Consider the following 10701-nt stretch of genomic DNA (forward strand, 5'->3'; position numbering starts at 1 on the left):
CTGTCTGTACCTGTTAGTTTGTCAGTCTTCCCATCTCTGTCTCCATCTATCAGTCTTGGTCTTTTTTTAATCCCACTTGGTTGGTCTTGGTCTCTCACCCCTTGGTGTCACTGTCATTCCTGTCCTGCTGTCTTGCTGGCATTCCTCACTCTAGCTCTCTTCCTCTCCTTTATTTTCTGAATTGTTTGAAAGCTACAACAATTTGTAGCTTTTTTCAAACAATTTGTTTGAAATGTTTAAACATGCATCTTCTAAAGAGAGACATTCTTAGATATGACTGATATCTTTATTATGCCTGAGAATATCAACATGTCCTAAATATTATATTTAGTTCTTTTTCAAATTACCCTGATTTTCCTGTTTTTCATAGATTCTTTTTTTTTTTTTTCCAAACGAGGATACAGTCATCACGTATTTGATTAAACCTGTTTAGTCTCTTAATCTGGAACAAGTCCTCTTACTGTTTTAATGACAATAACTTTTGAAGTATCCAGACTAGATCTCATCAATATCTCACTTGAAGTATTTGTCTGATTGCTTCCCCGTGGCTTTATTTTAGCCATTTCTCCATCTCTTTATTTCCTGTAAACTGGAAATGTTTGAGTTGATATGACTGAGTTTAAACATTCTCTGGTGTTGTCCTTTATATTATGTCACCTAGGGAGGCAGGAAATGCAGTGTCAGGATTGTCCCTCCTAGGTGGGTGGGAAGTGCCAGATTGCTCCATTTTCAGAGTACTTTTTTTTCACGCTTGTGATGCTTAGTTATCTGTGACATGTTATTTGGGCAGTTTATAATTAATTATCCTGTTCCCCAGTACTCCTAGATCCTTTAGAATAGGTCGATGACCTTTACCATGATTACGAAATCATGATTTTTCTAATTCATTCTATTTACATTTTTTTTTAGTTGGTATTTCTCTTTAAAAAGGATTGTTCTTCCTTTTTCTCCCTTCCCTCCTTTTTTTTTTTTTTTAGAAACAGAATCTCACTCTGTTGCCCAGGCTGGAGTGTGGAGTGCAGTGGCGCCATCTCGGCTCACTGCTCCCTCCTCCTCCTGGGTTCATGCGATTCTCTTGCCTCATCCTCCCCAGTAGTTGGGACTACAGGTGCCTGCATCACACACAGCTAATTTTTATATTTTTATTAGAGATGAGGTTTGACTGTGTTGGCCAGCCTGGTCTCAAACTCCTGACCTCAAGTGATCCTCCTGCCTCAGTCTCCCAAAGTGCTGGGATTACAGATGTGAGCCACTGTGCCTGGCCTTTTCTTCTTTTCTCTTTTCCTTACCTCTCACTCTTTGAAATCACTGTGGACTCTTGGATTAATTTTTTCTGATTGTTAGAATAAGTAATAGTCATTATTTTTGATGTTGACGTTTTTCACATTTGGCCAGGGAGAGCCCGTTCAAGCCAGCTGCTGTCCTGTTGACATCATCATCTAGCACCTGTCATAGTCTCACTTTTTAACCTCTCATTTCAAGATTTGGAATCACCCATTTCTTTAAAACTCCTGGTTTCTTTTAGCAGATATATTGGACTTTTGGAAGCCTACCTTTTACTGGAGTGTTACTCCTTCTGGGCCCTTTTCAGTGGACAGTGCTAGGAAATATATGCGTCTGTGTATAAAATAAAGAGTTCATTATATCGTGAGTTTATATATATCAGGCTTCAGTAAATGAAAGTAAAAAGTATTTTGGAAATTCTGAGTTGTAGTATTTCCAGTCCAAATTTAGCAGTATAGAGCTTTTGTCTTCACTTCTTTTATATGTTTATGTTTAATCTCTCATCATTTACAGGGAAGATTTTGGCTCCAATTACATTAGTGTATTATGTCCTTTATCTTATATACCATAAGTTTTCACTTAACAAGAAATGATGGGTAACAAAACCAGTTTTTTTCCTTATCAACTTTGTAATGAAAGGATGTCAAACACAATGTTTGTTGAGGACCTGCTGTACATTCTTTCTCTTAAAGTCAGTTTCCAAGAACCTGTTGTTTTAAGTGAGGGCATATGTAAAAAAGTAAAAACAATTACAATCAGTATTACTATTAACAAATATATTGAGCAAAATTTAAGATTTATTTGCTTTTTTGTGCGCTTAAATATATCCCAGAGTGTGAAGGTTTAAAGTTATTTGAAATATTGTGTTACCAATTTGATATACAATTAACTTTTTTTTTCTGTTTATATTACTGGGATTTACTGTACATTTTTTGAGGCAGAGTTTCACTGTGTCACCCAGGCTAGAGTGCAGTGGCAGAATCATGAGTCACTGCAGCCTTGACTCTCTGGGATCAAGTGAACCCCTCACGTTAGCCTTCCAAGTAGCCAGGACTACAGGTGTGTACCACCATGCCCAGGTAATTTTTTTTTTTTTTTTGTCAGGATGAGGTTTTGCTATGTTGCCCAGTCTCGTCTCAAAACTGCTGGGCTCAAGCAGTCCTCCTGCTTTGGCCTCCCATAGTGCTGAGATTTTAGATAAGAGCCACCGTGCCTGGTCTACCTTTTTTATTCGTTTTATTTTTGAATGTAAATCATTTATATGGTTCAAAAGTTAAAACTATGTTTTAAAAAATATATACTCCAAATCTTGATCTTACCTTCTCCTTGTACTCAATTCATAGCTATTTCCTGTAGGTATTCCTACAGGAAATAGCTATGAATTGAGTATAAGTTAAAACTATGTTTTAAAAAATATATACTCCAAATCTTGATCTTACTTTCTCCTTAAACTCAATTCATAGCTATTTTCTGTAGGAATACCTATTCCTGAAACTATTTTCATTAGCTTCTGGATTTTTTTCCCCTGCGTTTCTTTTCTAAAAATGTATTAACATTTTATGTCTACTTTTATTATGCATCTTGCTGCATAGAAATACTTTATATACATTGTTCTGTATTTTACTTTTTAAACTTAAGAACTGATTTCTAGGAAATATCTTTTCTAAGTTCAGAGAGGTTGTCATTCGTTTTACAGCTCCGTAGTACTCAGTTGTGGCTGTAATACAATTCAAACCAGTCTTCTGTGGGTGGACATTTGGGACACTGCAGTGAATAACTGTATACTGTTGTTTCATGTTTAAGGAGCTATGTCTCTAGGACACATTCCTAGAAGTGAGATTGTTGGATCAAGGTTAATACGTACATAATTTTATTAGATATTAACAAATTCCCCTCCATAGTAGTTGTAATATTTGACCTTCCACCAGCAGTATATAAATGTGTCCGTCCACACCCTCAGTAAAGATTTGTTGTCATTTTTTGGGGTTTTTTTTCCAGTTTGATAGTGAGATACCATATCTCGTTGTAGCTTTTGTTTTTATCCTATGAGAGAAAATGAGCATTTTTGCTTATATTTCTCGGTGCCATTTGTAGATTTCTCAGAACTGTCTGTTCAGAGGTTTTACTTACTAAGTAACTATTAATGACCATTTTCTAGCAATGAGTACTTTACCCTATCATAAAATTGTCACTTATTCTCTTGGTGCCAGATTCTTCTATTCCATATCTTTATTGGTTGAGTTATATTTATAATCTTTACAAAAAAACTTGTTTTGACATTAGCTATTCAAAATAAGGATTTATATGTAAAGGTTTTTTTTTTGGTGGGGGGGGAGACAGAGTCTCGCTCTGTCACCCAGGCTGGAGTGCAGTGGTGCAACCTCTGCTCACTGTGACCTCCATCTCCCAGGTTCAAGTAATTCTCCTGCCTCAGCCTCCCCTAGTAGCTGGAATTACAGGCGTGTGCCACCATGCCCGGGTAATTTTTTTGTATTTTTGTTGGAGATGGGGTTTCACCACATTGGCCAGACTGGTCTTGAACTCCTGACCTCAAATGATCAACCCACCTCAGCCTCCCAAAGTACTGAGATTACAGGCGTGAGCCACTGTGTCCAGCCTGTAAAGGTTTTTTGTTGTTATTAAATGCAGAATGATACCAGAATGCCAGTTTTACTCCTTTCAAAAAATAGATCTGTAGTTGAAGGTGCAGCACTTCAAACATGCGATTTATACAGTTGTTTTTATAGGAAAATGGAAATATATTGTAGAAATAGGTAGCAGGACACCAATAGTGAGTCACACTCACAACTACAAGTAGTGATTTGGGAGGTATCTTAAATACTGATGAAGTAATCTACTTCAAGTACTTGTATTTTGCTTTTAGTTATTAAGCTGTGTGCTATTATAGTAAATTTGTGTTTTAAAATTAGAGTGAAATGGAAACTTTAAGCTAACTGCCTAGAAGTGTAGCTGTGTAGGAGTTAAAGTGCAGGGGAACAGATGGGAACATTTAGTTTATAGAAATAATTCTGGTGGAGTTCTGGAGTTGTACCTATTTCTTTTAGTTGTTGTGAAGAAGCAAGCCATCTTGTATACTTAGAGAATGATGTCATCCCTAATTTAGTGGGGTGGGAGGAGTGAGAGTAATTAAAGATCGTGTGGATATTAAGATACGGAAGTCATAAAATACTTGTAATCTTCATAGTATTTGTAGGCTGAGTAGTGGTTCTAATTTCTGGGCGGAAGCGCAAGTACTCCTTATTTTGTTTAACCGTATTTAATTTAAAAGACCAACCAGCAGTTGAAATTTTTTATTGCTGTTTAGAACAGATTCATCTCAACTTTGATAGAGGAATCCATGGCTAAATTTTGGTGTGACTGTTCTTCACACCAAAAAGATATTTCTCACTTTTTTTCTGGAAGCTTTGTTTCCATCCTTTTTTTGGATTAGCTTCTGAGAGACCATAGGAAGAAATGGGTGTTGATGCATTTAATGGTTCCTTCTGTGAACAAGTAGTAGCTACTGTTCTTGCCTTTTTGGTATCTGCAGACTCATTTATCAGAAGAGTGCAACTGATAAACTTTGCCTAAGAGAAAATGTACTGGTCAAACATTGATTCTGGTTACATACACATACTTAACATTCATTTTTGACGTACATCTATTAAAAAAACAAAACACTTGTATATAAAAATCTGAACAAATTGGAGAATACCTTACCATATGAAAATTTAGTACTTTGTATTTATAGTATATTTTCTCAAAATATTAGATGGCTTTAAAATATTTTAGAGCTACAAATAATTGGATTCATACATAATTTTGTAGTAATACTTTTGTATAAAACCATAACAGTACTTTTGTATAAAGCAAAATTCTTTTTACCCTTTTAGCGATTTTTGTGTCATAAAAGACTCTAAAGGGTGGCACTTCTTGATTAGTGCTGTGAACTAACTTATCTCAAAGTTAACTGGCAGCCTCAACTCTCCAGAATCCTCCAATGAGCAGAAAGCAAATAGAACAAGACTGACTTGTTGAGAGTTGTCATGAATTTCACAAGAAAAACCTTTGACTTTCTAGCAAGTATTTATTTACTCTTTTCTTATAAATACCTTGATTATTTGGTTTTCTGGCTCATAATAGATTAGAAGCAATAAAATGGCAGAACAAGGATGAGATGGGACCATAACAGAAGACATGCTGTCAGCAGTGATAAGTGACATGGACAGGAAGGCAGGAACCAGGAAAACTTGAAAAATTCTATGGCAGACTTTCTTATAGGGGTAACATCTTAAAATTATAATACTAACAAAAGTAGTAATTAGCAAACACAAAATTACCCCCCAAATTCGTCACACTGTAGTAATTCACCCAGCCACTTTCTCTAGGCATGTTAAACTCAGTCCATTCATTCAGTGGGTTTGATATTGCTGAAATCAGGAGAGGTGTTGTGTGGATTTCATAGCTGAGATTGTGTGTTGGAACACATTTAGCACAGTATCTGGCACAGAGTATCTGCTCAACAAATGCTGGTCATTAGTTGAATCTTGCAGTGCTTTGAGTCTCCGTAGTTAAGTTATGCTAACTATGCTTTTACTCTTTTCTTGTATCCCATCCAAAATGTAATCCATACCTGTTATGTAAGAGTCTGCAAATCCAAAAAGCTCCAAAAACTATATAAGTTTGTCACAAACTCTTTTGACCAAAGAAGTAACCTAAATTGACATCAGGTTACGTAGTCTTTATTCTACTTTCTTTATGATTTGCTATTTTAATGTTTTACTTAGAAATATAAAGATAGTTGATAGTGAAGTGCTGCCTTAGAGCTGCTAGAGAAATTATCTGTGCACCCGTACTATCTTTCTAAACCTGCAAAATGCTTTATGCCAGAATACGTCTGCCCCAAGAGTTTTAGGTGGGAGATTCTGGACCTTTAGTATTTTGTGTATAACTGAATGGAATTGAAAGGATAAACTCCATGTGTTCTTATTTGATGAGAAGACGCTGTATATTGTTTGATCATCTTGGAAATATTGATTGCACTAATAAACACAAGCCATTATGTTCTCTTTCCTCACTTCACAGCAAAATGAAAAGGAGAGCTTGTTGAAGGAAAGAGATCACATTTTGTCAACTCTGGGCGAGACAAAGCAGAACCTAACTGGACTTTGCCAGAAAGTTTGTAAAGAAGCAGCTCTGAGTCAAGAACAAATACAGATACTTGCCAAGTACTCGGCTTCAGATTGCCCACTTTCATTTTTAATTTCTGAAAAAGATAAAAGTACTCCTGATGGTGAACTGGCATTACCATCGATTTTCAGTTTACCTGAGGGGCCTCCAGCTGTGCTGCCTCCTGGTGCCAGAGGAAACAGTGAGTCCATCTACGTGCGGGGGCAGGAGTCCCAGCAGACGTCCACAGCTGCCTCTGAGCAAGCCAGGCCTGCGGAACAGTGTCATCAGAGTGGTGGGATCTCAGATTTCTGCCAGCAGATGACTGATAAATGTACTACTGATGAGTAAACTTGCATTCACTTCCTTCAAACCATCTAATTTTCTACTGACGTTTTGGCAGTGTCTTGAAAGCCTAATATGACCATCTGTTGCTTAACAATACTGTTTTTTCCTTTAGTAGTTTGCCGTAAGGGAATTTCCCTTAAGTCAACCATGATTTCTCCTTGATTTCCACAAGAGACAAAGAAATGATTTTGCCTCCTGGATATCAGAAAAATCCATGTGAAAATGAAGTAAACCTTTAAAATTCATGTTTTAAAGAGTAATGACTCTAGTAATAACTCTTCCTGCTATTCAGAATAAGTAGGAATGAAAACTGCAGCAGATCAAACAGAAGTTTAACAGCTTGAAACATCCACAGATAGTTCCTACTAAAAAGAAGTGGCCTGCAGAAGTTTAATAATTTGACATTTTTGTAATATTTTGGTTTGAAAGAAGATTTCCTCCCAAGCAATGCTAATAGAGTTCTGTTCTATTCAGAAATAGGGTGTCAGCTACTGGGAATATTTGTATAGAGCTGCAATGTGAAAAATAGATTTTCTTACCTGAATCCTAGGGCTTCGCTCTTCGGCTCCTCAAATCTGAGGTGTCAAGCTACGTTGGGAAGATTTGGTAAACGGGCAAGTGGTTGGCCTAAGACGGAGGCTTCTCTTCTCTATGGACTCTAGAAATTCTGGCTGTATAAACAGATTAAGTCTCAATTTTTCTGTTTTTTCCCCCTCTTCAGTCTCTACCACATCTGGACCTATCATGGACTTCCTATTTCCTAACATTCTTTTCCCTTTGGAAGAAGAAATAGGACTCAGAATACCGTGGCATGAGTGATTACACTGGCAGCATTATCTCAGGCTCACTAGAATCTGGAGAGCTTACCAACGTGTAGGGCTGTTCACTTGTCCACCATAGGTCACCAGTGCCAGAAAACCAGACGGGGGAAAGAATATTGCTTTGTTTTATCAGGAGTGCAGTTCATTTTTCGTCCTGTTTTTGAAGTCGTATGGTTTACTTGTAAAAAGCGTTATTACAGATAAAAATGTATCTGCAGCAACTCTAGGTTTATGAAATAGGATGAAACTCAATCTTTTTCTGTTGTGGGTTTGCATTTGAAAACCAGGTTTAATCCTTGCTTTCTTCCCCAAATTTGGTGTGGTAGAAAGACACACAAATCATTTTAACTTGGGCTTTTAAAGATCAGTCTTAGTGTTTTTTCAGTCCTGTTACAAAATAGTTAATTGAGCACCTATTGCATAACATTTTGCAGTGGCTTTTAGCCATGCTGGAGTCAAATGAAAGCTATGGATCTTCTCGGCAATTAAAAAAAAAATTATATTCACATTCACAGAAACATTGGCAGAACCCAGTTTCAGTGGATACAAAGGAATAGTTTGTAGTGTTGATGTCACTAAAATCAGAGGGCTGAAAGCGACACTTTTGTAGACTGCATCCTGAGCCTAGTGAAGGGCCTGCCTAGGTAATGTGGGCAATGACCACCCACTGTGTACGGACAAGTCTGAAGCAAGTGGCCTTGCCCTTGAGAGTATATGGGGACCAGTGTTCATGTGTTGGAGTAATTTGTCAAATGTTACCCTTTTTGATCAGGGTGTTGGGGAGGATATTGCTAGTATATTTTCAGTGGCTTGTATGTTATCTCTGTTAATGACTTATTTGTAAGAGAAAATTAGTTGGACTTGTTATTTTCTAGTAGCTTTTATAAGTACACTCAAGAATTTGTCAGGGAGAATAATTGTGATAATGCATCCCATACTGCGTGCGTGCGCGCGTGAGAGGGAGAGAAAGAGAGTGTGTGTGTGTGTGTGTGTGTACGTGTGCGTGTGTGTACATATATATATATATATCTCCCCATATAGGTATTTCTTTGATACTTGTAATTTTAAATTTCAACTTCACAATATAAAATAATATAAGAACTTCTGGTTTACAACATGTAAAAATCTTAAGCCAATGGAACCCTTGATTTCCTACCTCAGAGTACACTCAACTATTGGTAGTATCAGTTTGTGTATGTGCAAATGTCAAATAATCTTTTGCTTTAATTGCTACTGTATTTGCTTTGAAAGGTTACTTACTATTTTATGATAAAACATAGTTGTCTCCAGATATTAAATATAATTTGTAAAGTACTTGGTTTAAATTTCTCTCTACCTATAAACAGTTTAGCATTAAGGGTTTCTATTAATGACATAGAATTATTGGCCAAGTGTAATTTGTTAAAATTTAGCATTACTTTAAATAGCCAGCATGTAATACAAGTAACTACACTACCTCATACCTACATGATTTTCAAGTTGTAATGCAGATGGACAGATAAAAAAGATTGTATCTTTGTCTTTTGGCCATAAAGTGGGGAAGTTTTCTGTATATTGCATAGCATTACACATTTATGCCTATTTTAACATTAACTTCTAAAGAAGTTTTTTCTAAGAAAATAAGTTTCAAGGCAATATTTTTTTGAGGCTGCCGAAGACAAATGATAGGACAATGAGTATACAGTGTATACTTTTTCCTTCATGCAGAATTTTGAAATGTTTTCAGTTTGTATATTGCATATTCACATTATCATTGTTCGCTATTTTATGAACTGGCCTTCTCAATGCCTGATGATTTTTTAAAAGCTGTTATGTTGAATTTGGTAAAATAACATTACCTTATTTTTTTTCTTATTCGAATTCTGGATCTATAGCAAATAATTTGTTAAATTGTCATATTCAAAACAAAAGTGGATGCAGTCTTGGTTCTCCATCTGTAAAGTTTAACAGTTTGCTATAGCTTACTGCTTAATGAATTTTAAATGAGGAATTAAGCATGTTAGATGCAGTAGACGATACAGGTTGCATGTGGACACTCAGCCACAGTAACAACTTGGAAAAAAAATGGCAATGTTACAGTGAATTCTCAGGTGAACTTTTTTCAGCTATAAAACATCTATTTTGAATTTGTAAATATTTTAAATGTTTTATTAAGGCATGCAATAAACTATTCTTTGAAACTTGTTGGGTAGAATGAAAATTTAAAGCCATAATGGTAAAAGATGGCATACTGATTTTAAAAGAAGCAGAAATAATAAACATTGATTTTTTTTGTATCTTTCGTAATATTTTCTAACAATGCAATAAAACCACTAAACTTTTATGTCCATATTCTACTGAGACCATGTTTCATTAAAAGCATACTTTCATAGTATTTAATTTACATTTTCTTCCTAATGTTCTTACCCAAATGTACCTAAACTATAAAGTGTTAGATGTTGGTGATAAATTGACAGTTAAATAAAATTCTGTAAAATTGCTTCTAATTGAATAGAGTTGTACTACATTCCATTTTCATTTTCTTCGTGGATTTACTCAATTAGTGTTTTGATTGGTAATTAGTATGTCTGAATTTGTAGAAGATAACCTTTCTTTAGTTGATAATCATGCCTGAAGAAAAAATTTCCAGCATTCAGGTGTTTTAGGAAGCACAGATTTTAGCTTTGCTTCTGATTTTACATAATTTTAGTCTTGAGTAGAGAAGTATAGGAGCCCTTAAGGGATATTATCTCTATCAGTCATTAATTTTTAAAAATTATCTGCTGAGTAGCTCTTTGTACTCTATTCTATTTCCAACCAGGCCTTTCTGACCAAGCTTTAGGCAGCTGCTCCGTGGTATAGGTCATGCAGGGCACAGTCTTCTGGTCTAGTCATAGTGATTCTCAACTGGGAATGGTTTTGCTGCCTAGGGTACACTTGGCAATTCCCAGAGACACAAACCATGAGGACAGGATATAGGATATGGCTTCTAGGGGCAGAGGCCAGGACAGCCCTCACAACAAAGATTTACCCACCCAGGGTATTTGATCAGGCTGACACTGAGAAACCCTGACTAGACCAACAATGGAATCAAGATGAC

General features: G+C 36.1%; 1 protein-coding gene across 8 annotated transcripts in view; it reads left to right on the forward strand.

The window, feature by feature from the left end:
- The window catches only part of BACH1 (BTB domain and CNC homolog 1), a 47068-nt gene extending 36955 nt beyond the window's left edge, over positions 1–10113 (forward strand). For 7 of the 8 annotated variants that reach the window (XM_017541936.2, XM_017541938.2, XM_017541937.2 and 4 more), the window contains one exon: positions 6370–10113. In XM_017541936.2, the coding sequence (XP_017397425.1) occupies positions 6370–6804 (435 nt within the window). In that variant the 3' untranslated portion in view covers positions 6805–10113. The remainder of the gene's footprint in view (positions 1–6369) is intronic. The other variant, XM_037743255.1, reaches the window with a different exon arrangement.
- The last annotated feature ends 588 nt before the right edge of the window (positions 10114–10701 follow it).

The sequence above is a fragment of the Cebus imitator genome, unplaced genomic scaffold, assembly GCF_001604975.1.
Source record: "Cebus imitator isolate Cc_AM_T3 unplaced genomic scaffold, Cebus_imitator-1.0 Scaffold138, whole genome shotgun sequence".
In the NCBI taxonomy this organism is placed as follows: Eukaryota; Metazoa; Chordata; class Mammalia; order Primates; family Cebidae; genus Cebus; species Cebus imitator.